Source organism: Thamnophis elegans, chromosome 4 (assembly GCF_009769535.1).
Source record: "Thamnophis elegans isolate rThaEle1 chromosome 4, rThaEle1.pri, whole genome shotgun sequence".
NCBI lineage: Eukaryota > Metazoa > Chordata > Lepidosauria > Squamata > Colubridae > Thamnophis > Thamnophis elegans.
Genome location: NC_045544.1, coordinates 119026589 through 119054361, shown reverse-complemented (window position 1 = coordinate 119054361; position 27773 = coordinate 119026589). Strand labels below are relative to the sequence as shown.

Below are 27773 nucleotides of genomic sequence, written 5' to 3'. Positions count from 1 at the left end.
GTGGCCTATTGGCAGCGATCCCTTGAAAAGGAGACCCTTCACAGGCTGATTTACAGGAGTTCGGATAGCTGGTGGTTGCACACCCGGGAGGTGAGTTGATTAAGCCTGCAACGGCTGATCGGGTCGCAGTGTGGTGAGTCGGTCGTCTCTACGGATCTTGCACGAGTCACTGGCAGGGACCTCTTTGGAGTGAGCGAGCGAGCGGCTGTCTATGTGTGTCTGCCTGCCTGTCTCTCTCCGTGGGTCAGACTAACTGTCCGCTTGTATGCAATGATCGCTTCCTTCTATCTGACAGGTTCTCCACGTTCTTCGCGAAAACCAGAAAGAAAATCCACAATCGTCCGTCATGGCAGCTGAGGTGAGTGGGGCATCTGGAAACTTTCTCCCCTCATGTCTCTCTGAGCGAGGAAACGACCTCTGCTTATCTCCTTTCCTGGCCCCCAAGAGATCTGCGTGGGGTGGGATGGGGTGGGGGGGAAAACGAGGGTAGAGAACTGTTTCAGAGATTGGGCAGGTTCCGATGGGGCTGCATGAAGTTAAGTGGTGGAGTTGATTGATTGTGAACCCTTGCAAGGTTTGTTAAGGGCAGCAGAGCACATATCTGATTATGCCCCTCTCCCACTTTGGAGCTATTTCATACAGTTACATTAGCTGAGGAAAAGTGCCATGGTATAAAACATTGCATTTCTACCCTCAAAAAGCAAATAGGATGCAGCCGTTCTTACTTGCGGTATCCATATGCTCCTAGGGAGATCTGCTGTTCTCTTTCAGAGGCGAGAACTAGATAGATTTGATCCAGTCCAACTAGAGTTTTTTTTTTTAGTTGCTCTTATTTGTAGAGTAGGGAAGATCCTGTTTTTTGAGATTATATCTAGAACATTTTTCTCTAACTTGCTATATGGGGCTTGAGTTACACCATCTCCCCTACTAACTGAGTTATTAACAACTGAAGGGCATCTGATGGAGGGAAAAACCTAATTAGGTAGGCAGGCTAACTAACTAGTATGTGAAATGCACTTTAAACAAAAGTCCAAGGCTGAATCATAAATATTTTGCAACCCCATTCTTCAGCAGTGAAGAAAGGTGCTTTATTATACAGCAGAGAGGATAAGAAATACCTTGAAATCTCTGGCCCTAAGGAGCTTTCATTCTAAAGATTAGAATGATTAAAACTCATTCAAAATTAGATATAAATGAAGACTGTATATTTGGGAGTTTATTGTAAGTAATGAAGAAATACCTGGGGAGGTAATTGCACTAATTCATGTTGAAAAATTTAGAGTTTTGAGAACATTGTTGAAGGAAACAGATGCTTTCCAGATGATTTGCACAACTTGTATTTGAGGCATAAAAAGTAGTAAAAGAAAAGAGCAGAACGCAGTTTAAGAGAGGATGGTAGAATGAATGACTGTCAAAGAAGAATGATGGTCAAACAGGAATATATGGCAGTTAGGGCACCAGTTGTCTGATGATTAGTTAAAACACATTTTTCACAGCCATGGAAGCATGGCTTTGTTAGGAATTCTGGGAGTTGTAGTCCAGCACATCTAGAGAGTTGCTAAGTTGATACTGTAAAAGTTGGCATAAAGCATCAGTTCATACATTATATTGGAGGGGCAATAGCTCAGAGATCAAGAATAAGCTCTGCCACCAGAAAGTTTCCAATATTCTTCCCTCAATTTTAAAAGATTAGTTAGCACAACTAGTTAGAGAATTGCTGGGCTGGAGTGTACCAGCAGTCTTATTCTGTGGGGCTGTAGTTATACAATTTAACTTACTCCATACATTCTTATTCTGCATTCACACATACATTCAAGCATATACTAATCAAAAAAGTTGGCTTGCATATCAAACATGGCACCAAAAGCCAACTGCGGAAATATTAGCCAAGTTGCATATGGTGCAAATATAGCTACGCTGAACCTTTAAGCTTCCTGTGTCATGCACATCCATTCAGCGGTTCCATATAATGTATTCCCAGAGTTGTAGAAGACGAGGGATATGAACTAGGGCTTTGGATTCTAGCACCCAATAATTTGGGAACTGAAGATTGCAAATCAGATGGCCAAGATCATCTCGAAATGCATCACTGTAAATTAAGGGAACAGTTAATCTGAATGGAAAAGACAGCAAGATCATGAAATCCAGGTGGAGAAATCTGAACTGCTTCATTCCTAAATTCCATCCTATTTTCATAAAAGAACAAATGGTCCAATCTATCAAAAGCCATACAATGAGGGAGAAGAGAAGCGTAGGCCAAAATAGGTAAGGAAAGTGGGTGTTTGAGAAAGTGATTAGATTAATAGAGCAAAGTAATACTCCGGATGTAATGTACTTAGATTTCAGAAGATGATGCATAGCATTTTTCTTTTAAAACAGAACTTTTTTATTTTTCTTTAAAAAAAAAACACAAATATGTCATCATTTGTCAATCATTAAGACATTGAAGTACATTTTTTTTTTGTTGTGTGTACCCCTCCCTCCCTCCACCCCCCACCCCCCCTCCTCCTCCCCCCCCCGACTTCCCAGAACCCGTACGCGGTATGGATTTTTAACTAACACAGTCTAAAATCTATTGAGAAAAAAGAAATAAAGAAATTAATGACATTCTAGATTGACCTTAGCTTCTTCTTACTGAACTGACTTTTAACAGTTTAAATCATTTCTGATCTTAAGCATAGGCTAACTGGAATTTCTTAGTCCCGTATTTATTTTGTATATAGTCAATCCATTTTTTCCAGTCTCGTTTATATATCTCATTTGAATGATCTTTGAGATATGCCGATATTTTAGCCATTTCGGCTAAGTTTGTTACTTTCAATGTCCATTCTTGGATTGTAGGCAAGTCTTCCTTCTTCCAATATTGCGCCACCAACAGTCTTGCTGCAGTTATCAGGTGCAGAATCAAATTGGTCTCTACCACTGTAAAGTCAGTACATATACCTAGTAAAAATAACTGAGGAATAAACTTTATCCTTCTTTTAAAAACATTTTGCATGACCCACCATATTTTTATCCAAAATGCCTTAACCTTTTGGCAGGTCCACCATATATGATAATATGTAGCGTCGAGAGAACCACACCTCCAACATTTAGGCTGTACATTCGGATACATAGAAGCCAACTTTTTAGGATCTAAATGCCATCTATAGAACATCTTGTAAAAATTTTCTCTCAGATTTTGAGCTTGTGTAAATTTCACATTTCTTACCCAGATTCTTTCCCATGTATCCAACATTATTGGTTCCTCAATATTTTGAGCCCATTTTATCATACAATCTTTAACTAATTCTGTTTCCGAATCCATCTCTATTAATACATTATATATCCTCTTTATATGCATTAAGCTTTGATCTCTTATTTGTTTAAACAGATTATCCTCAACTTGGATAAAACCAATTTTTTGGTCTATTTTCCACCTAGCCTGTAATTGCCCATACTGGAACCATGTTTGAACTACCTTCTCCTCTTTTAATACCTCTAAAGATTTTAATTGTAATACCCCCCTTTCCGAGGTAAGAAGCTGTCTGTAAGTAATTCTGTCCTGTTTTTGTGCTGTATTCATATTTTCAATTGCGTGTCTAGGAATTGCCCACATGGGTATCTTGTCATTTAATTTATATTGGTATTTCTTCCAAACCCGCAATAAAGCATTTCTTAAAATATGACTTTTAAAATTCTTATCCAATTTTTTGTTGAATAACAGGTAAGCATGCCAACCAAATACCAGATCGTGTCCCTCAATATTCAATATTCTATCATTGGTTAAATGAGTCCAATCACTAATTACAGATAATGCCACTGCATCATAATATAGTTTTAAATTAGGTAGTTTCAATCCTCCTCTCTCACGTACATCTTGCATTATTTTCATCTTTACCCTCGGCTTCTTTCCTGCCCACACAAATTTGTTGATACCCTTCTGCCATTCTAAAAGGTTCGCATCTTTTTTAAGTATAGGTAACATTTGGAAAAGAAATAAAAATTTTGGTAAAATGTTCATTTTCACTGCCGCTATCCTACCCAGCAAAGATAAGTGCAATTTCTCCCATTTTTTCATCTCTGTCTGTATGCTATGCCAAAGTGGTTCATAATTATGCTTATATAATTTCCCATTTGAAGTTAAAATGTTAACTCCAAGATATTTGACTTTTTTAACTACCTCACATCCTAGCATCACTCCTAATTCTTCCTTTTGTTTAATATTCATATTTATAGCTAATATTTTGGTTTTTCCTAAGTTTATTTTAAAGCCCGACACTTGACCATATTGATTAATCGTATTCATTAAAACCATACTGGATTCCTGCGGTTGTTCCAATATTATGACCAAATCATCCGCAAAAGCGCGGACTCTATATTCTTGCTGCCTAATCTTGATCCCTTTTAAACCATCCAAGCCCCGTATTTTATTCAACAATACTTCCAAAGTTATAATAAACAATAATGGGGACAAAGGACAGCCCTGTCTTGTACCTTTTCCAATTTGAAAAGAGTCTGTTAAACTTCCATTGACTATGATTTGTGCTGTTTGCTGTTGGTATATTGCTTTAATTGACTGTAAAAAATTATCTCCTATCTGCATTTTTTGCAGTATCTTCAGCAGAAATTGCCAGTTAACTCGATCAAAGGCCTTCTCAGCATCCAAAAATATAAACGCAGCAGGGATCTGGTTGTTCTTTCCCAAATATTCTAATGCATTAATAATTAATCTAACATTACTTTCATCTGTCTCCCTTGTATAAAACCTGTTTGGTCCGTATGTATCAATTGTTGAATGACCAACATTAACCTGTTTGCTAATATTTTAGTAAAAATTTTATAATCTACATTCAGTAATGAAATAGGTCTATAATTTTTGGGTTGAGTAGTATCTTGATCTTCTTTGGGTATCAAAGATATAAATGCTGTCTTCCAAGATGGAGGGACTTTACCTTCCGTTTGAATCATATTAAATAATTCTCTAAGAGGTTCTACCATTTCTAACTGTAAGTTTTTATAGTAAACCGCTGTCAAGCCATCTGTACCTGGTGCTTTCCCTGACTTTAATTGCTTAATTACCTGCAGGATTTCCCCCGAGGTTATTGGTTGATTCAATTTTTGCCTGTGTTCTTCTCTAACTGAAGGTATTTTCTCTTTGTCTAAATATTTGTCTATGTCTAAACCATTAATTTTATCCCCTTTATACAGTTCTGTAAAAAATTCCCAGAAAGCCTTTTGAATCTCTTCCTGTTGAAACACCTCCTTCCCTCTGTAAATCAGTTTAGATATATTTCGAGTTTTCCTTTTTTTCCTAATCTGATAAGCTAACCATCTGCCAGGTTTGTTTGCATTACAAAAAGTATTGTGTTTTGCATATAATAAATTAGTAGCTACCTGGTCAGAGATCAACATGTCAAATTGAGATTTTAATATGTTAATAGCTTCCTTAACCTTTGTATCGTCTGGGTTCATTGTTAACTCCAGCTCTTTTCTCTTAATTTCCTCTTCCAGTTCTGTTCGTTTTAACCCTTGCTTATTTCTATGTGTTTTATTTATATTCATCAAAACTCCTCTCATATACGCTTTGCTTGCGTCCCATACAAATTCCATAGATGTACCCTTATTCATATTCAAAACAAAATATTCAGATAGTAATTTTTTACAATCATTAATATACTTTTCATATCTAAATAAGTTTTCATTCAATCTCCAAGACCTTCTTGCCTGCACTACCCTTCCCAACTCCATCCAAACTGGGTTATGGTCCGAAAGGACCCTAGCTGCAATCTTTGTTTTCTTGACCCTAGAAAGCAAATCATTAGTGGTTAGAATAAAATCAATCCTTGAGAGGGATTGATGCCTGTCCGAGAAGAAAGTGAAGTCATATTCCTCTGCATTTCTTTCTCGCCAAATATCTCTCAATTCAAAATCATCCATAATGTCAAAGAAAGATTTGGGTAACTTTGCTCGCATCTTGGTATTTAGGCGGGAAATCTTCTTATCTCTCTTAGTGTCTATCACTCCATTCCAGTCACCCAATAGTATACAGGAACTATAGTCCCACTGTACTAATTTAGCATGAAGATTTCTATAGAATCTATCTTGCTGTTGATTGGGAGCATAAATTCCCAAAAGTAATGTCTTTTTCCCTTCTAAGATTAAGTCTAAAGCAATATATCTTCCGAAGGGATCTGCTTCTATTAATTCAGCTTTCATATCTTTTCTTAAGTATACAACTATACCATTCTTCTTTTCCATAGCAGAAGCTGCAAAATGTTGACCAAGTTTTGAGTTGATCAAATATTTTGATCAGTTGACTTGATATGAGTTTCTTGCAAACAAATTACATCGTTCTTAAACTGTTTGAGATAATGAAATATTTTCTTCCTCTTCTGTGGAGAGTTCAGTCCGTTGACATTCCATGTTAAAATCTTAGTTGTCATCTTTGGTTGGTTGAAGCATTTTTAGAGCTTCCTGCACGGCCTGTTTAACCTTAGGTCTAGCTCCTCCCACTGCTTCCAGATTTGTTATTGTAGTTCCTTGATCGATGGCCGATGATTGTTGATGCTGTTGCTTTTTAGCTTGTTTCTCCATACGTCTAGTAGTCATGCGGCTAGGTCTTGGTTCCATAGCACCTTGCACTTCTAGAGAAGAGAGATGCTCCATCTTGTCTGGTGGTTGTGTAGTTTGCTGTCTATCCTGTCCTTCTTGTGGTCTTTCTCTAGGTCCAGATGGTGCAGGGTGTCCGGCCTTCAATATATTATAATAAAAATCTCGGGCTTTCCATACAGAGTTGAGGCGGTACCTTTGCTTATCAAATGTAAATATGATGCCAAATGGTGCATCCCATCTATACTGTATCTGACGATTTCTGAGTTCTTCAACCAAAAAAGCGTAGTCTCTCCTGGCTCTTAACATTTGAGGTGGTATCTCTTTCAAAACAGCCAGGTCTTGACCGCCAATTTGAAGCTTAGTGTTATAAGACGCTTGCAGTACCATATTTCTAAGCTCTCTTGTAGTAAAATATATAACGATGTCTCGAGGAAGCTGCTTCTGCTTTGCCAGCCAGGAGTTAACGCGGTAAGCTTTGTCAATTTGCCAGTCTTGGTTGGTCCCTGGTCTTCCCATCAGGTGGTCAAAAGCTTCCGATAGGATCTGTTTCAGGTTCTCCTGTTTCTCCTCACGCAGCCCCCTTACTCTTAAAGCGAACTCCATTTGTCGGTACTGTATCATAATAATTTCTTTTTCAGCATTTTCCACTTTTTGTTCCACCACCTCTGTTTTCAATGTCAAGTTAGCATTGGCATCATTAAGAACCTCTAGAGTATCTTCCACTCCAGAAATATGTTCTGTTAATACAGTTACAAGACTCAGCATGTCGTCTCTAATTTTATCAACCTTAGCCTCAAATTTCTCATACAGCTCCTGTTTAAGTCCTTTTATTTCACTTTTAATTTCTTCTTTCATTTCTTTTATTTCCTCTTTTCTCTCCTCTCTATTATCTCTAAATTTATCTTCCATTTTAATTGTCTGTGCATTAAGAGCCTCGCTTAGATTACTCAGAAAAAATTCTTTCGTTAACACATCCCCAGCAGGGGGCGTAGGAAGCGGAGGCTGCAGCTTTGTGCCAGGCCCTGAGGATGTGCCCCTGGAAGTAGAGGGTGACGACTTCAAGTTAATATTTGGTTTTGAGGCCATTTCAAAATTTATCTGCCTGCAGTTAATAAAACTCTATTGCCTGAATATGCAGCTTTAAGTAAAGAGGCTTTTATTTTGAAGTTTAAGGCTTGGCAAAACTTTCAGTGAGTAAACATTGTAACAAGACCGTTCAGCAGATTCATCACCATTTAACTTCCAGATAAGCAAGGTTAATGAAGGAGTAAAATTCTTCTATTGTGAAACCAAAACATATGATAAGCAATCTCTTTTGTTTTGAATTCTTGTGAGGATTAGCAAAAAGTGTTCGTTATTACCGGAGAAACCAGCCTGCTCGGCGCCATTTTAAAAGCCTCTAAGTAAATAATTTTTCGGATGAGAAAAAGAAAAGAAGCTAAAATGTTGATAAACAATTATTGTCCACGCAGTAAACGGATTCAGCTCGTGATAAGATTAAATCAAACAAAACTTTGAGCAGAGTGGGGGAGACCTACTTTGTCCTGCACAAGGCAGTTTGAAGTTCCCAGCACGGACAGCCGTTCTGCCTTGGGCTAGCCCCCCTTTCCTTGCAAGCACAAAGCTGCAAAAATCGAAGAGCATTTGCCAGCAAAACAGTTTCTTCTTTCCTTCTTGCCTGAAGGATAAGAAAACCTGATAAGACGTCAGATGGAAGATCCTCTAAACAGGTACGTAGCCAGGAATTCGGAGGCAGCTGATTTTTTGCTGCCACCACCAGCAGGCTCCTCCCAGGAAGTCCGCATAGCATTTTTCTTAGTGTCGATAGTTCCTATACTCAGATGATTGAACCCAATGCTTGGTCCTTAATAATATACCTACCTTATATTACACCAATCCATTAAGTGGGATCTCAGGGTGCTATCCTGAGCACAATGCTCTTCAAACATTTTCATAAAAGATTAAGATAAGGAGGTAGGAGGAATTTGCACTCAGTACAATACTGCGGGATTCAGTCAATATAGACCAGAGGTCAAAGGTTCAGAAGGATATTTTAGATTTGAACATATCTAACAAAATGAATTCAGTGTTTAAAAAAATGTAGATAAATAGGTTTAGATGGGGAAAATGGATACACGTACAAAAAAAAGGAATTGTCTTGACTGAAGTTTTGTACTCTCAGAGCTTGGTTGTTTTCTCGCAAACTTTTCATTACCCAACCTAGGTAACATTATTAGTACAAGTACTAGCTCCTAGTGCTAGCTCCCTACTAGCACTGAGAGCACCAAGGACACCTCATTTGTAAGAAGGATCTGGGTGTCATGTTAGATCATAGATTGCTCATAAGCCAACATGTGCTACACCTGGCAAAAGAGCTAACGCAACAGAGGTATGATAAGATTGTGGGGAATGATAGTTTTTACATTATGTTGCACTGGTTAGATTTCACTTGGAATATAGTATTGCATTTGCTTCTAGTCAACCTCAACGTAAGAAGGGTGCTGATGAGCTGGAAAGGAGTACAAGTAAAAGCAGCAAAGATAGTGAGAAGCTTGGAAGCTAAATATTATGAAGAATGTTTGAAGTTCAGCCTAAATAACAGAGGCTTAAAGGGAAGATCTGATAGCAGCCTTCCAATTCTTGAAGGGCTATCATAGAGAAGGGATGTGGATTTATTATCCCTAGTATCTTGAATATAGGACAAGAACTGGTGGATGGAAGGTTTACAGAGGGAGACACAAACTTAAAATAAGGAGGGATTTCCTGACTTTGATAACTCTTAAGCAATGGGACAATTTGCCTCCTACAGGAAGTCCTTGACTTACAATCATTTGTTTAGAGATTGTTCAAAGTTACAATGGCACTGAAAAAAGTGACTTATGACCGATTCTTGCACTTATTACCATTGTAGTGTCACTGCAGTCATGTGATCAGTTTAGCTGCTTGGCAACTGGCTCACATTTATGGTGATTACAATTTCCTGGGGTCACATGATTGTAATTTGCAAACTTCCCAGCTGGATTCTGACAAGCAAAGTCAATGGGAAAGCCATTAGGGAAGTTCACAAATTGCAATCATGTGATGTTTCACTTAATGGCTGCACCATTTAATGCCAAGTTTTCCAGTTTCAATTGTGGTTGTAAGTCAAGGACTATCTGTATAGTTTTGGCTGTTAGATAACTGGAGGCTTTCAAGCAAATGTTGGACAATCATTTGCTTGGGATGGCATGAGAATTCTTGCCCAAGATAGGGGGTTGAAGACTTTTGAGGTACTTTGGATTATTGTTATCTCCTTACTTCCCAAAGAAAATATGTATGGCTAATAAGGCCCTACTACAAAAATTAAAGCCCTTATTCCCTGGCAAAGTATAACAGAATAAGGAACAAATGATTCTTTTGGTGGATTTGCCAAGCCTGCAATTTCACAATATCTCTTTACTTAGCTAAAATTAGCGACCGGTATTAAATTGTCTTTGGTCCACTTCCTGTCCTGAGCAGAGAGCATTTAGAAGTGACAAATATCACATTGAAATGGCCTTACTTGAAGAAATACCCTCACCCCACCTCTTAAAACTGCTGGGCGAAGATTTAGCCTTCCTTTGGCCCAGAAACTGTCTCCTCTGACCAGTGAACTTTGACTGGCCCTTAAACATCACATGCTGTCTTCATGTTTACTTTGAGAAAACAGGGCAACAGATGCACCTGAATCATGCTGACAGAAGGCTTTTTGGAAGTGCTGCAGTGTACTGAGCATATCATTCAAAATGAACAAACTGTATGCTGTCAGGTAGCCAAATGAACAAGCTATATGGCGCATAATCGATAAATATCTTGCCAGAGTCCTACATAGAAAGAAAATCTTGAAAGATGTTTGGTGTGTATGTGTCAAATAGTTGGACTCTAGTGATAGAGTTGAATAAATATATTTGAGTGAAAAAAGTTGTGCTGTGGTAGAAAACCTGGTGTTCAAAATTCTGAATCTAATAGGAAGCTTGTCCTATTAGCAGGAAAATCCTAGCTGACTGGCTGAATGAATCTAGTTACTAATTGAACTAATTTTCTGAATTGCATTATACGTGCAGCGATAAATTAACCATATAAGCTCGTTAAACTGCAGAAAATCTAACCAAGGTTAAATTAAACAGACTTACATTGTGTAGTGCAACCACAAGGGCCACAATCAATGAGTTTATGTATATCCACACAAAGGATAAAATAATAATGATTATGCAAGCAGTATTATCGGAGCTATTTGGCAAGTGGGTGGCTTTACAGATTGAATCAATTGAAAATAAACATTTACTTATACTTATTTTTAGGTGCTATTTACATGGTAAAATATGACAAAAGAGGGATTCTGCCTACATGAGTGAAAATAAGAAACAAATCTTCTAAAACAGTATCATGTGTTAGAAATGATAGGATTGTACTGTCTGGTTAATGGGAGGAAGGATTGTTCTTTTTAATAATTTGACCAGCCATATGATTCATTCATCTTTTTTAAATAGTAGAATTTGTGACAATCTTTTTTTTTTTTTTGTTCCCAAGATCTTGACATTAATGTCTAAATGTAGTAAGGGGAGGATTTGTTAATTTTCAGGGTGAAAATGATTAACTAATGGGACAGTAACTACTTTTATGGTAATGGAGGAATGATCAGATCTTCTAAGCTCAATGTTTTCCAAGTCATTATTTCTTTTCTCAGTTTCTGAGAAACCATCATAAAGTTATCAAAGAGAAATCCAACCTAGAACTAAAGCCAGTAATTTCTTGACAGTGAAAACAATTAATCAGTGCAATGGCTTGCCTTCAGAAGTTGTGGGTGCTCCATCCCTGAAGGTTAAGAAGAGATTGGACAGCTATTTGTCCAGAATTGTATAGGGTTTCTTGCTGGAGCAAAGGGTTGGACTAAAAGACATCAAGGTCCCTCCTGACTCTATTGTACTGTTATTGAATCATCACACTGAAACTTTCTGCTTCCTCAAGATGCCAGTCCACATAAGGCCAGTCCTGATATTTGGCAGTATGCAATATGGATGTATAAATACCATATAACTGTGAGCTTCCTAAAATGCCCTTGTAATAAAACATTCCCAGCAAGCTGAACTGACTACGAATGGTGATAGGGGCATGACTTCTATCTCAAAGATAATATAATTAGCATGCTGACCTCTTAGGATGTGACAAATAGTAAGATGATCATCCAGGTGAATCTATCAAGAACATTCCAACAGGTTTAGATGATAGATATTGCCTTCAGTTCTGATGGAGAATGCCAGCTCCCCCCCCCCACCCCCAAAAAAGGCAAATAGTCAATATTTATCCATGGCATGGGTTGAGGGCGCCTACCTTCAGCAGCAGAAAAATTTGGGTAGGCATTGGAAGAAGTTATTATTAACTTTTATGATACATCTTTTTCCCCATCCTAGAGTGACAAACTTTATGGAGGAAGGATAGTGGGAAGTATTGACCCCATCATGGAACAGTTTAACGCTTCGATCGAGATTGACAAGCGCTTGTCGGAATTTGATATCTGCGGAAGCATGGCTTATGCGAAAGCTTTGGAAAAGGCTGGAATTCTGTCGAAAGTTGAGATGGAGAAGATCATCAGTGGATTAGAGAAGGTAAAGCTGTGGTAGAGGTAGAAAGAACTCCCAAGTAAAGGTAGCCTTAAGTACATGGGCATCTCATCTGTAAGTAAAAGGATTTTGCAAAACGGATTTCCATCAGTATTTTATAAACTTAATAAAATAACAACTGATAATCGAAGCATTTCCCCCACACTTTTAAAAGCACGCATCCAAAAAATAGTCTTCGATTTTAACCAAGCACTGTGTAACAAGGTAAATGTCACCTCCAAGCCTGTTGTCAGTCTACGCAGATACACCAACAGGACTTAGGGCTGACATAACGTGAGCCTGAAAAATAGGTAAGAAAAGAAGAGCTAACAGGTTTCACAAAGAGAGTCTGTTATAGGAGGAGAGAGGTTGAAATGAGCGGTTAAGGAGAAACCAAGTTGAAATGAGAAGGAGATAGAAAAAAGGAAAAATGACTTAGAAGCAGTGATGGACTGCAAAAAAAAAAATGAAGAGCAATAGCAATACCACTTAGACTTGTATATCGCTTCATAATGCTTTACAGCCCTCTCTAAGCAGTTTACAGAGTCAGCATATTGTCCCTAACAATCTGGGTCCTTCTTTTACTGACCTCAGAAGGATAAAAGACTGAGCCGGTCAGGATCAAACTCTTAGCAGTAGGTGGAGTTACCCAGCAATAGTAAATTCTAACTACTGTGCCACCATAGATTGTAAGGCTCCAGGATGACTCAAGACCACCGAAGAGCACAAGGATGTGCTAATTATGCAATAAGTAAGGCATAGCATGAGATCTTTTTTCCCTTGGGAGATATTCAAAGGAAGAAAACAATACAGAAACACCAGAAAGAAGGCCCTATGTTTTGCTAACTGTGGAAGGCTGCCAGCTAGCTTCAGCTGAAATCCTTGAAGAAGTAAGAATTAGTTAGAATTGCATTTTAGAATAGGCATGCTGTCATCTTGGTTACTCTCTGAACTGTAGAGAAGTTAGGTCAAAATGTAAAGTAATTTATTAAATTCTATGCAACACAAAACAGAGAAGAGAGCCGCAGGTCTGTTTATATTCATTCACTGACTTCCACAATAACCTGTTGTCTTTCTATTATTGCTGTGCTAAAAATAAAGAAAGCCCAAAACGTTTCACAAGAAAAAACTAATTTTGTTTAGGCAATCTTAATGCACAACAAAGAGGAGGCAATAGAGAGACTGAGAAAATAAATTTATCAGATTCCTGTGAAGGAACTAACATGACACGGTCAAGTAAAAAAAAGTTGAGGCTTTGGAGAAATCTAGAGAATCTTGAAAACCAAAGAACTGGACCCAAGGCCACACATTATGAACCCCAGTAGCTTTATAATTTTTATTTAAAGAGTTTAAACGGATGGGAAGAAACAAAAAATGTATATTGAATTGAATCCCTCTGATACTGGGTCACCAGGCACAAATCCAACACTGCTTGGCTTAATTAACTCTGCATGGAAATGTGCTTTCCATCTTTCATTAATTAGAATGGGAAAAAACTTTAATCTGGTCCAGAATCTGTGAATACAGAGCAAAGAGTTTCAGTTTAGACTGAGAATTATGGGAATTGTAGTCCCAACACATCTGGAAAGTTGCTAAGTGCTGCTACTGTGCTGATGATATCATGGACATAGTCACTCCTTCCAGATCTCTGCCAAGAAGATTTCAGCTAGGACTTCTAAGGACAGGCCTTGCTTATTTAGCTCATGAATGATCCATTAAGCCTCCTTTCCCCCCCCCTGGAAAAACAAGGACATTTTGTGAATTACTAAACAACTTTTTCTTTGACTGGTGCTATTGTAGATTTCTGATGAGTGTTCCAAGGGCAGCTTGATAATCAGCCGAACCGATGAGGACATCCACACTACCGTTGAACGTAGACTCAAGGTTCGTTTGGTTTATCTGTTTGACTGAAATTTTCTGATTTGAAGGATAATGTTTCTACAGTGGCTGTGTTGATTTGGAATATTCATAAATGTTCAAGCTATTCCAGGTAGAGCAATTGGTTGGTAGAGTAGGACAAAAAGGATAACAAGGAGTGGAGCTCTTCCAACCAGGAAAAAGAGTATGAGGGGTGTGTGAGATAAATTTGCTGAACCAGTTAAATGAAGGTGCGGACAAGAAATTAGGGCTACCTGAATTCTAGTTCCCCCTTATGCATGAAAGTCAGCTGGGTGACTGTAGGCCAGTCACTTTCTCTCATCCAATCCACTTCACTGGGTTGTTGTTGTGGGATCAGAAGTAGGAAGAAGGATTGTTGTGTTGTCCAAAGCAAAGGCAGGGTATACATCTATAAATGAATCAATGATCGCACTGAATCTAGAAAAAGAGCAACATTCTGCCCTGCGATGTGAGATTGGCTCCAACCCTCCTATCTTTTCATAAGGGTCTAAAGATATGGCTCTACCAATTGGCTTCCCCCCCCCTCTCCCCAGTGAGGGAACGGTGCAATGGAGGTGATTTTTCAAGTAATAACAAATCCCACTTTCCCCCACTCTGCCCCAGCCCTCCCCATGCGTTCTTAGTTTTAATGTCTGATTTTTATATTCTAATTGCTTATGTAACTGTAAGCCAACCAGAATTACCTTATGGTAAGATAGGCGGCCAATAAAAAAATAATAAATTTATTTATTTATAAATAAGTGAATAAATTGTAAAGTTATAAATAAATTTATTCATTTATTTATTATAAATAAATGAATAAATTGAAAATTCTGAGACATATACATGGTGTCAGGAGGCTAATCTTGGAAATAATCAAATTTTGCAACTACTTATAGGAACCAATGTCTTCGAAATATTGGAGAATGAAACCTTTCTTTTTATTTTCAGGAACTGATTGGTGATGTGGCTGGAAAGCTTCATACTGGACGAAGCCGGAATGATCAAGTAAGAATAATCTGAATGGTTCCAAAATAATTTTAGCTATATTGATATTCCAATGTTTCTCCTCCCCCCTTTCTGTTTTATCTTTCTGGGCAAAGAAATAGGAGATCTTTGGAAGATCTTGAAAATCTAAATTATTACGAAGTGTTAAAGAACATCAAATTAGTTTTCTTTGATTTGAAACAATACCAAAATAGCCCCTAAAGTTTTTTGAACTCCATTATTTTAAAAACGTATGTTGGAAATGAACTAAAATTGCATATGATATAGTTACAGCTATTTGTACTCCTATTTTGGTCAAATATTCATCTGACAGAAAAATGTGATCAAATATGATGAGTTTAACTGGCTTATAAGAGGAGTTTCAAATAAATTCTCCCTTCATATTTTACTTCTTGCAATTAATTAATGATGGCTTGCAGGATGCAGAATTCAGAATTATTTTAGTCCTTGTCCTCCTCCATAATTTATGACAGCCTCTTTGTATTTGTAATGATAGAAGCTTCACTGTATTGGATTTGACAAGCAACAGATAACCTTTTGGTGGCGGTGGTGTCATTTGTATGATAATATCTTCACACAAATGATATAAATGCCCAAGATGTCTTAATCTCTTCATTATCAGACATTCTAGAATAAAGAACGCAGGAATCCATTCAAATGAGGCTCCATTATACTGAGAATGGATACCTGCTAGAATAATTAAGTTTAGCACTGTCTCTAGCTATTCTAAAGGGATGTTTAAATGGTGCCTTCAAACATTACCTACTATCTGAACTCTACTCTCCAAAAAACATGTAGTACTTACAACCAAACTGAACCCAAAATGTATGTTGCTGAGAAATTTGTTAAGTAAGTTTTGCCGCATTTTACCCCATTTGTTAAGTGAATCACTGCAGTTGTTAAAATAGTTGAAGTCCACAAGTGGCAAAGTTGCCATGATTGGTGATCCATTGGATGGTTTCGGTCTCCTTTTTGAAAATCCAAATGTGTGCCTTTCTTACAGATAGTGACTGATCTGAGGTTGTTCATGAAGAGCTCCATGACAATGCTGTCTGTTCACCTTCAACAGCTCATTCGGACCCTGATGGAACGTGCTTCTACGTAAGCCTGGCTCTTTCTTTTAAGTCTAGTGGATTTACAGGCTGTGGTTGAGAGCATCTGCCTGAGCCCAGCTGTCTCTCCCACCATTCCATCGTCCCTCCATTAATAAAATTCCTATTGAAATAACCCAAAATTCACTCTTATTATCCCTGCTTAAAAGCATCAGGAAACATGTGAGAAGTCCCATCCAGCCATCTTATTCCCCCACTGACTGACCAGATGCTTAAACTGTAAGCAAAGCACCAAGTCCTTGAAACTATGTAGGTGCTCAGATATACAATGAATGCTTCATTTAGTTACGAGGACCACCAATACTGTTAGCTTTCTTGTCATGGAATCACCCAGACTAAGAAAGTCCTAAAAGTTGTTCTGGAGTTGGGGAATTGTGAGAATGGCAGTCCACACATTTTAAAGTTGTCAAGGTGGAGAAATATGGCATGACATGGAGGTTCCATTTGATGAACCAAAATCTGTCTGTCTGTCTGTCTGTCTCTCTCTCTCTCTCTGTGCGTGCAATTTTAACCAAACTTGGTACACAGATGATTTACTCTCTGGAAACAAATACTGTGGGCACCCCTAACACCCCTCCCACAGTGTGTGACTGTGTGTTCCAGCATAACTCTGGAATGCCTGGGCTGCTGAAATGAAAAGGAATGAATTATATCTATTATATCACAGTACTTCTGACAGTGATAGTGTGCATTAGTGTGATAGTGTTAGGATACAGCCTGTTGTGCCTTAACATGGCATCTACTGTACAGCACAGCAGAGATGCCCTGGTAAAGGCTTCACAGTACTCTACAAGGGGCCTCCAACCTAATAAAGAATTAGGATAAATAAATACCCGAGCAAAGCCGGGTTATCAGCTAATGACAAAAAAATTCCAAGCATACATATTCTCCATGAATTAGTTTCATCATATCTGAGATACATGCAAAGCTTTTTCAGCTGAAGAAACCACACTGAGCTTTGTGTAGTTGTCAAGGGCTGAGCTTTGTGTAGGGTACAAGTAAGGGACAGGGGGTTTGCCCTATAGCTTCCCTCCAAAGCAGACCGTCGGGGACTGTAAAAGGACGCTGGCCAACTGCATAGGGTTGGTAGCTACTTTCTGACCTGGATCACTAAGATCTAATCACTACCTAGTAAACCTCATTGGTTTTTGAGTCTGACCTGCCATTGATCACAACAAACAATTAATAGGCACATAAGCCTAGTTGCTTTCTCCCAGTAATTGGGAGATTGTTTTGGTTCATAGTAATAGAATGTGACAACTGGTATACATGGATATATTTTTCATCTGTGAATTCCTTCATCCATTACAAAACCATGTTTTTCCTTGTTAATGTGACAGGATGATTAGCTTCATAAATAATTGTTGGGTTCTCCCCCCTCTTCAATTGTCTCCTCGTTGTTAAAATGAAGGGTAAATCTGTAATGTGATCTGCTTGTTCTGTTGTAGTGAAATGGAGGTGATATTTCCTGGTTACACCCACTTGCAAAAAGCTCAACCAATCAGATGGAGCCACTTTTTACTCAGGTAACCAATCCCTTAGCACTTTCTGGAGTTAACTTTTGTCAGTGCTTTGTCAAACAAATTACAGCCACCATCTATAACAACCGCTGGTGTCCCATGAAAATGGAAAATAAAAGGTTGCATCTGACAATAGACCTGCTTTTAGTTTGGAATTGAACTTCCAGATTCAAAACACAGATCCCATCAAATGTTGCTTTTAAAATTTTGAGTTTTTAAATGTTATGTATTTATTTTTCTTGCTTATAATGAATGCTTAGCATGCTATTTCTTCCTTTGTTTGAGAAGGGCTTACATGGCTATGTACACTATTTAAGTTAATACTTTTACATAAAATTCTGCAGTCCATACCAAGAACAATTTTGCTGCTGTAAAGATTTCCTATTATCTGCACCTATTAAAATTCTCTAACAAAGAACTACCCTCTCTCCCTCCCTTTCTTCCTTCCTTCTTTCCCCTTCCTTTTTCTCACAGTTTTGCTGTCGCTCTGGCCAGAGACCATGAGCGCCTGTTTGAGGCCAAAAAAAGGATCAACGTTCTGCCTTTGGGAAGGTAAAAGCAACCCCACCCACCCCAGAAAATGTTTGTGGGCCAGTAGAGGTCAAATTAACTTGCTGTGAACATATCTAAATCAAGACATTTTGATATGGATGAGGAAAATAGAATAATTCCTCCCTCCCAAATGTATTTGCAAACACTCAGTTTAGCCAGTCTGTTATTGTATTCAACTCTGTTTCCAGAAATAGGTCTATGCAATCACATAAAAACGTACATATCACAGATTGACAAGAGAATCATAATTTGGATGCTTTGCCCGAAAGCAGAAGGACAAAGAAGAATGGAGGAGGAGGAGGCATGAATACAGACATCATTTTTGACATTTCTCTGGCTTGTACAATCCTTGGCTAAATTTAATTGAAAAAAGTCACTTCTAATCTTTAAAATATTATTAGATACGAAATATTACATTTCCTATGTGGGCAGTAATTATACAAACTACTTGCAAACTATGATATAATAGGGATAAATAGCTGTTACACTTGATAGCATTTTAATGACATAATCTGCCTTCTGCATCATTATTTTCCTTAATAGTAGGGACTTTAGTTGCAAAGAGCTCTTTCTTCACAAGTCTCCTTTGAATTGTATTATTTTATAGGTTGGGGCATCAGCTCAGACCAAGAAAATATAACACAAAACATTGTTTCCTTGATCTGTTAGCCTTGAGATAATCATGGTGGCAAGGATCATGGATGACATTGGTTTAATACTGGTAGTAAACCTCGACTTATGACCACAATGGAGCCCAACATTTCTGTTGCTAAATTAGACATTTTTAAAGTTTGTTTTGCCCCATTTTATGACCTTTTTGTCACAGTTGCTAAGTGAATCACTGCACTTGTTAAGTGAATCTGGCTTCCCCATTGACCTGGCTTGTCAGAAGGTCGCAAAAGGTGATGACATGATCCTGGGACATTGCAACCCTCATAAATATGAGTCAGTTACCAAGTGGCCAAATTTTGATCACATACTCATGGGGATGCTTCAATGGTCATAAGTGTGGAAATGGTCATAGATTACTTTTTTTCAGTGCTGTTGTAACTTTGAGTGGTCAGTAATGGAACCGTTGTAAGTTGAGAACTACCTGTAATAGGGAGATTGACTAAAAAAAAATAAGGTGAATCACTAGAGAAGGCCTAGATCAGGAGTGTCAAACTGGCAACCCATGGGCTGGATGCATTCACACAGACAGGCCACGCCCACCCCAGCTCCGTGAAGTTACTCTACATAATGTGACATCAACATGGTAGCGAGTTTGACACCCATGGCCTAGGTGCATTATAATTAATAATGAAATACCATTCAAGTGCTTCACCACTTGGTCATTCATACGGAGGAAATGGAATGAAAGTGTGTGCAAAATGAGGAATGCAATTTAAGATTCCTGACTTGGGTTTCCAAAGCTAGACTGGCATCATTGACATTATTGGGGCCAGCAAAGCCAAGACCCTCTGACTTTGTTCCATAGGATGCTACTGAGGGAACTTCCAACACGCGATCACTGTGGAGCACTGCAGGGGATCTAGGGCATGCAATTCGGGCCCACTTTCCTCTGTGAGGTGCCTTTTCCCTTTGTAGATGTTTTAAGGATTCCTTCTGATCTTTCTCTCTGTTGCAGTGGGGCTTTGGCTGGCAACCCATTTGGCCTGGACCGTGAACTGCTCCGCCGAGGTGAGCTTTATCATGTCTCTGCTTGAATAAGCAGTTGAAATGTGTCCAGAAGGCAAAGGGATTAGAATGAGATCAAGGGTTAGGCACAAGTATGTTGAAGTCCCCACACAGAGTGATAAACATAATTCTTGATGTTTCACAGCAGTGGTTTTCAAACCGAGTCCTTGGTCCACCCACGATCATCGGCCAGGTAGATTAGATGGCTATCATCTCAGGGCCACTCATTCTTTTTAACCTTGCTTTAAATACTTCCAAAGCCATTTGGGATTTTGTTCTTAAAACAGTTTGATGGGAGTGAGATTAACATTCCTAACAAGAGAATTTCTGACACTCAAGCATGGAGGCATACAGAGGTATTAGTCCTGGGGACTAATACCTCTGCCACACCTACCCTGCCATGCCCACTATGCCATGCCATGCCCACCAAGCCACACCCACAGAACTGGTAGTAAAAAAAAATGGATTTCACCACTGATACTTATGTTGAATTTCATGACTGTTGAGTCTTACATGCCAGCTTGTAGAACCTTTTGGGGGGGGGGGGAACCCATGGATTTCCTTCTCTAAATTGGGACCCTCCAGAAATGTTGGAATCCTATTCCCAGAATCTCCAGAATTAACTGTACCCTTGTTGTTGTTTTTTTTCTTTTAATCACAGAACTGGACTTTGCCACCATCAGCATCAACAGCATGGATGCAGTGAGCGATCGAGACTTTGCGGGTAGATACACTGCTTTTGTGTTTCTTTTTGGCAGTCCATTGTGGGGAAAGTCGCAAAAGAATATGATTACACACAAAAAAAGGGAGGAGCTGAACAGGGGCATGCTTGTGTGATTCTCTCAAGAGCTATGTTGGCCCATGCATAGTAGGTCAAAAGCTGCAAACCCCAAATACATTAGCCAGAATGCCAGAATGTGGTTCTGATTTTGATGGGTGGGTTGAAGGGTGAAATGAATGTGTTAAGTCTTATAGGGATTGACAGTTTTCATGTCATCTCTTAAAACCCGTCCAATCTCCCCCCAAAAAAGATTAAGCCAAATCACCCACAGTAGAATATAATTCTTTATTGGCCAAGTGTGATTGGACACACAAGGAATTTGTCTTTGGTGCATATGCTCTCAGTATACATAAAAGAAATGATACATTTGTCACGAATCATAAGCTACAACACTTAATGATAGTCATAGGGTACAGATAAGCAAATGATATTAGGAAACAATATCAATATCAATCGTAATGATACAAGCACAAAGTTACAGTCATACAGTCATAAGTGGGAGGAGATGGGTGATAGGAACGATGAGAAGATTAATAGTAATGCAGCCTTAGTGAATGGTTTGACAGTGTTGAGGGAAATTGTTTAGCAGAGTGATGGTGTTGGGGCGGGGGGGAAGCTGTCCTTGTGTCTAGTTGTCTTGGTGTGCAGTGCTCTATAGCGTCATTTTGAGGGTAGGAGTTGAAACAATTTATGTCCAGGAGGCGAGAGGTCTGTAAGTATTTTCACAGCCCTCTTTTTAACTCATGCAGTATACAGGTCCTCAATGGAAGGGAGATTCCAGGTCTCAACAAGGAATGGTTTTAGGGATACTTCTTAATTTTACGTCCCTAGATTATGCAATGATTGTTTTCTAGCCAGGGAGAGCAGCATACTTTGCTTTTCATTCAGAAACAAAATTTAGACTTTTCTCCCCCCTCTTGCTCCCCCTTCTTTCTTTTATCAGTGGAGTTTCTTTACATTGCTTCCATGATCATGGTCCACCTGAGCAGGTTATCTGAAGATCTGATTCTCTATGCCACAAAGGAGTTTGGATTCATCACTCTCTCAGATGCATATTGGTAATTTGGGGGCATCTCTCATACTTTAAAATCATTGTTCTAGCAGTCTCGTTCTAGAGTCCAGTAACTTTGATTATTGCATGGATGGAGACTCTTATCTGGAGCTCCTACAATTATAACCTTTTTTCCCTCCCCAAAATATTGTTCTACTGTCTTTTCACTGAGAAAGCAGGTTGCCGTGCAACATTGAATACAGCGAATCAAATGAGCACTGCGATCGTAAAACTTCAGTAATAAAACCATCCAGGAAGCAGAAGCAATTTGAAAAGTCAAGTTGAAAAGACAATACTGACAATATATTTGCTTATCAAGTGCCTCATTTAGCAACCAATGCAGAAATGAAATTTTAAGTTGTGGTCGCGTGATGTCTTGTTTAATGACTGCACTGATTCACTTAATGATGGAAACAGAAACGAATTCATAATTCTGACGCAATCACGTGACGTTTCAATTACTGACTACAGTACCTAGCGATGGAGTTTCCAACAGTGAACCAGAGATCTGGGCACCAGGGCAGGGGTCTCCAACCTTGGCAAGTTTAAGCCTGGAGGGCTTCAACTCCCGGCTTAAACTTGCCAAGGTTGGAGACCCCTGCACCAGGGCATTTCCTCTATCACCCTCTTCAGTTGGAAAGCAAATAAGTAAATAACCCCACCTCCCCTCTGAACAGAAAATTTGTGAATTCATGCTAATAGTGCAGAATTATATGTTGCTTTAGAAGCTTGAGATATTTGCAGATGCATCATGATATATTTTTTTTTTTTGGTTAAAGCACTGGGAGCAGCCTGATGCCCCAGAAAAGAAATCCCGATAGCCTTGAATTGATCCGCAGCAAGGCTGGCCGAGTGATTGGAAGAGTAAGTGCTCAGGTTTCATTAATACAGAATTTGTTTGTTTGTTTGTTTGCTTGTTTCTTCGTGTCACAAGCATCACAATTAAAAACACTGAGTTGGTGGAAATGCTTTAGTAAGCCAGGAATATGTTTGCAAGGGACGTTGTTAGTCCTGACATATAAACTCCACAGAACTTCAGTCAGAACTAAAGAAGCTTCTTGGATGAGAAGCAAAACATCTTCAAGGAAAAACAAAGTCCAGTTGTCAAGGTGCTATTAGTCACCCATAAAGCCCTGCATGGTAGTGGATCTGGATACTTGAGAGACCGCCTTCTGCCAATTACCTCCCTGCGACCAATTAGATCTCATAGATTAGGCCTCCTCCGTATTCCATCGGCCAGCCAGTGCCGGCTGGCAACTACAAGGAGGAGGGCCTTCTCAGTAGTAGCCCCGACCCTTTGGAACGAACTCCCCGTGGAGATTCGTACCCTCTCCACCGTCCAGGCCTTCCGCACAGCCCTTAAGAACTGGCTAGCCCGTCAGGCCTGGGGACAAGGATAGCCGCCCCTCCCGAATGATGAATGTATGTTGCTTATTATTTTATTATATGTGTCTACGTCATTGTTTGTATTCCCCCTCCCTGATTTTATGTGAGCCGCCCTGAGTCCCCTCAGGGAAAAGGGCGGCCTACAAATGTTAATAAACATCTAAACATCTAAACAGTTGCCTTTTGGAGAGAAAAAAAACACCTTTGGGACGACCCACAGAAGGAAGGAAGATTAGGATGTTACACAATTATAGCTCCTATTTTTAAAAGTTAAATATTCAATGTAAACTGAGGATGGAGTTAAGAGGAACCTGGAAAGAAAGCTAATGCAGGCTTTCTAAGAAAACAAGGATTCATGAAGCTGTGGGGTGGGGTGTGGGCTAGAATATTGATGCACGCACAAAAGACTGTAGCCTTTAAAGTGAGGTGAGGGGATTTACTGCCCTTGATGATGTCATGGCCAAGAACTGGGAATATTAACAGAGCTTTTTGGACCTCTTGCAGGCTACTGGACTCCTTGTGATTCTGAAAGGACTTCCCAGTACCTATAACAAGGATCTGCAGGTAAATGATGGGATTCTTTCCATCTGATCATCAAGGCTTGCTCTAGCTGCTGTTTCTCTGCCTATTCAGCTGGTTTTAGACTATGTAGTTGTGATTCTGTAACTTCCTGCTGCAAGAGGAGAACAATGTTTGAATTCAAGTGGTTTGGGGCTAATTCTTTAGCTAAAGGTAGACTTTGGGCTGATAAGATCCAGAAAGCAGCTGGTGAGCACCTAGGCTAGTTTAGGCTTATGCTTCTTAACCTCTGCAAATTTAACATGTGTGGATTTCAGTTCCCATAATTCTTCAGCCATTCACAATTATCTTGTGCTTTTTGTGAGGTATAAATCAATCTTACTAATTTGATAACATTCCTGCTAACCATTTCCTTGGCTTACTTGCAAATCCAAAATTGTTTTGTTTTGCATAATTCATCCTTACGTCCATTTCTCTTTGTTGTGAAATAATTTTCTTTTTTGGGAATTTACCACTTTCAGAGAATCTTGACTTAGATAGGCTGCCTTCTGCTCCAGTCAGATCCTTTTCAGGCTACTCTAAGCTGACTTAATTAGGTTGTGATCACACAACATACTTAATCGGTTTAAACATCCTAGGGCACCAGTGTCAAACTTGTGACGTCACATTGCTGTTATATGATGTTTCACAGTGTTTTTTCCGTTCGTGGAGCTGGGGTGGCCATGGCCTGTGCGTGACACATCCGGGCTGTTGGCCACCGGCTTGACACCCCTCCCCTAGGAGACATACGTGCATAAGATGCCAAGGTTGACTAATGTTTTGTGTACCTGTGTTATGGCTAACAGGTTAGTGTGTCATGCAATCTAAAGTGCAAATCTAGAAAATAGCTTAATTCAATATCCATATTCAACTTATGAAGTGAATGCAGCCACTGAATGTTGCTTGAAGGTTAGCAAATATAGAATTACATTTCTGACACATGGCCCTTGTGATCATTATTGGGGAGGATCTGTATGTGATTATTATCAGAATCGCCATGTTTGGAAGTGGTTTATCTTTTAGTACTGGAGCTTACTAAGGACCTTGTCATTACTGGAAACTGGCTACTAGGCTGAGGTGACCTTGAGTCTTACCCTTGGAGACAGCCCTTGTAAAAGGTGGAAGTTTTTCCCCATAGTATATTAGCTTCCATATGCACTGAAATACCAGATGTTGGGGGACAGAGGATGTTCTTCCCCTACCAGCCATTATCTTCTTAGGTAACCCTCTTTCAACATTTTTTTTTACAAATAGGAAGATAAGGAAGCTGTGATTGATGTGATGGATACCCTGAGCACTGTGCTTAAAGTTACCACCGGAGTTATCTCCACTCTCCAGGTGAGCAGGATGGGTTATCCTATCAGCTACAGGTAAAGGTAAAGATTCCACTCGCACTTACAGTATATGCTAATCATTTCCGACTCTAGGCATGGAATGCTGTTACCTTCCCACCAAAGGTGGTCCCTATTTTTCTACTTGCATTTTTACATGCTTTCGAACTGCTAGGTTGGCAGGAGTTGGGACAAATAACAGGAGTTCACTCTGTTATGTGGTGCTAGGGATTTGAACCACTGAACTGCTGACCTTTCTGATCGACAAGCTCAGCATCTTAGCCACTGAGCCACCGCATCCCCTTTATCCTATCAGCTTAAATATTTTTTTGCTCCTTTATTCCAGCCTACAACTACTTTTGACACTCAAGGAGCAGAAATCCCAGTATGTTTTTGCCAAGTTGAATGTAACTGCCATGTTTTTTTTAAAATAATGGTTAAAAATGCATCCATTCACTTTGACTAGCTAACATGTGATAATTATTCCTTCTCACCATTCTTTCATTCATTTGTTTAGATCAACAGGGATAACATGGAAAGAGCCCTGACCCCTGAAATGTTGTCTACAGATCTTGCTTACTATTTGGTGCGCAAAGGAGTGAGTATCCAAGCTTTTAGGGGAATAGAATCACTTATATCCATGTGCCAAGACCATAACTCCAATGGCACAGGATGTAGCTGGGCAAGAAATGGGCTGGATATCCTTTCTTACGACCCCGAATAAATATTGGAGAAAACTTTTGAGCCTGAGGAATTGCTGTCTATACTGACAAGTCTGTACCTTCTTCCAGTATCTGTTACTAAATTTAATGGATTTATAGGGCTGCCCAACTCAAAGAATATCCCAGCAGCGATCCAAGAGCCTTCATAAATTATGCTGCCATTGGGTTTTGCATTTCATGTCTGTGTCACATTCTATAGTCCAGAAATAGTTGGAAAAGTCAGCACTGAAATGTCAGCTTCAGAACATTGGAGATCTTTTGAGGATAAAAATTAGACTGAAAAATATTTAAGCCTCCTAATTTTGTTCCCCTTGTGTTCCAGGTGCCGTTCAGACAAGCCCACACTGTTGTGGGGAAGGCAGTCCGTTTAGCCGAGAGCAAAGGAGTGACTCTTAATCATTTATCCATGGATGACCTGAAGGGAATTCAGTATGTATTGGGTTGTGGGAGCTTTTAAAGGCTTTCCTATAGTAGATACTGCTTTTAAGAGCCATGGTGGCTCAGTGGTTGGAAGGCAGTATTACAGGCTAATTCTGCCCACCACCAGTTCGATCCTGACCGCCTCAAGGTTGACTCAGCCTTCCATCCTTCCGAGTTGGGTAAAATGAGGACCCAGATTGTTGGGGGCAATAGGCTGGCTCTATAAACCGCTTGGAGAGGGCTGTAAAATCTATGAAGAGGTTGATAAGTCTGTTATTGCTATTGCTAACTCTTGAAAACAAGGAAGAATATTACTACCTCTAGTAGCAGTTGGATATGGAGATAAGTCACATTTATGGAATGCTAAAGACTTATGCTATTAGTCATCTATTCTGGGACCCCACAATTCCATATCTTTTTTTCCAGGGATGGAAATTATCCCTTGAATAGTACAACATAATAATGTAATGATAAAAACTATTTTATAAGTACAATCATAAAGGGGATAAAGTAAGCAATCTTTTGTAGTCAATGCTAAAGGAATAGAGGGTTAAGATTAAGTACCAGATTCATGTTCAAATCCCTGCCTAAACAGAAAATTCACAGAAAGGCCCATTGTCTATCAGCATAATCTACCTCACAGGGTTGTATTGAGGAGTCACAAATTGTGTTCCAGGCTGAGGGCCACATTTAGCTTTTTAGTTGCATGCTGAGGGTTGCAGTCTAAAACAATAGCAGAACCAGGCCAGAAATCTGACTTTGGTTTCATTTTATTTGCTCTTTATTTACTCTTAGTGATCACATTGGTATGAGCTGAGGAGACTATACCCCAAACCTTGAGAGGCACCACCAAATTCTAAGACAGTGGTTTGTTTGTTTTTAATTTGGCAACTTTCAGATGTGTAGACCTCAACTCCCAGTATTCCCCATCCAGCATGGTGAAAACTCTGTTCTAGAATGTGAAGTTGCATATCTCTAGCCTAGGTAAGCTAGGCTGGGTAGTCCACTTGCCTTGCTAACTATGATTTGTTCATTCTCTAAGGCAGGAGTAGGGAACAATGACCCCTTTATGATCTGTGGACTTTTGACTCCCAGAATCCCATGGCTGGCTCAAGAATTCTGGGAGTTGAAGTCCACAGGTCATAAAGAGGCCATCGTTCCCCACCCCTGCTCTAGGAGGAGCCATTGAAGGTGACAGCTGTTCCTATTTGCAGAGCTTCTGCGTTCTGTTTCTCGGCCAGATAAAATGTGTGAAAAGAGAAGCTTTAGGTTTCAAAGACTTGTCTTTCCGTAATATCTGACTGAAGCTATTTCTTGTTGCTCCTTCCAGCCCCATGATGGGAAGTGATATCTCACAAATCTTCAACCATCAGCATAGCGTGGAGCAGTATACCTCCCCTGGGGGCACCGCCAGGAGCTGCGTGAGTGCCCAGATTGAATATCTGAAGGAGATGCTGAAGAGACAGAAGGAATAAGTTTTGAGTGTGGGGAAATACTGTCCCGTTGCTGCAGGTTTCTGCTTAGCATGTTTAATCACAAGATAATAAATACAGTGGCATATTGGA

General features: G+C 39.4%; 1 protein-coding gene across 1 annotated transcript; it reads left to right on the top strand.

The window, feature by feature from the left end:
- On the top strand, positions 1-27773 carry ASL (argininosuccinate lyase). Its single transcript, XM_032216830.1, has 17 exons — positions 1-90; positions 296-358; positions 12024-12218; positions 14013-14096; positions 15042-15098; positions 16102-16199; positions 17659-17736; positions 18205-18282; positions 19910-19962; positions 20621-20683; positions 21684-21798; positions 22571-22655; positions 23682-23741; positions 24990-25073; positions 25584-25664; positions 26111-26217; positions 27539-27773. Exons 2-17 carry the CDS (start codon positions 347-349, stop codon positions 27681-27683), a joined length of 1395 nt encoding a protein of 464 aa, XP_032072721.1. The 5' UTR covers positions 1-90; positions 296-346; the 3' UTR covers positions 27684-27773.

Coding starts and splice junctions, on each gene's coding strand:
- ASL (XM_032216830.1), top strand. Junction 15,099..16,101: donor GACGAAGCCGGAATGATCAA/GTAAGAATAATC, acceptor CCTTTCTTACAG/ATAGTGACTGATCTGAGGTT. Junction 21,799..22,570: donor ACTCTCTCAGATGCATATTG/GTAATTTGGGGG, acceptor TTTTGGTTAAAG/CACTGGGAGCAGCCTGATGC.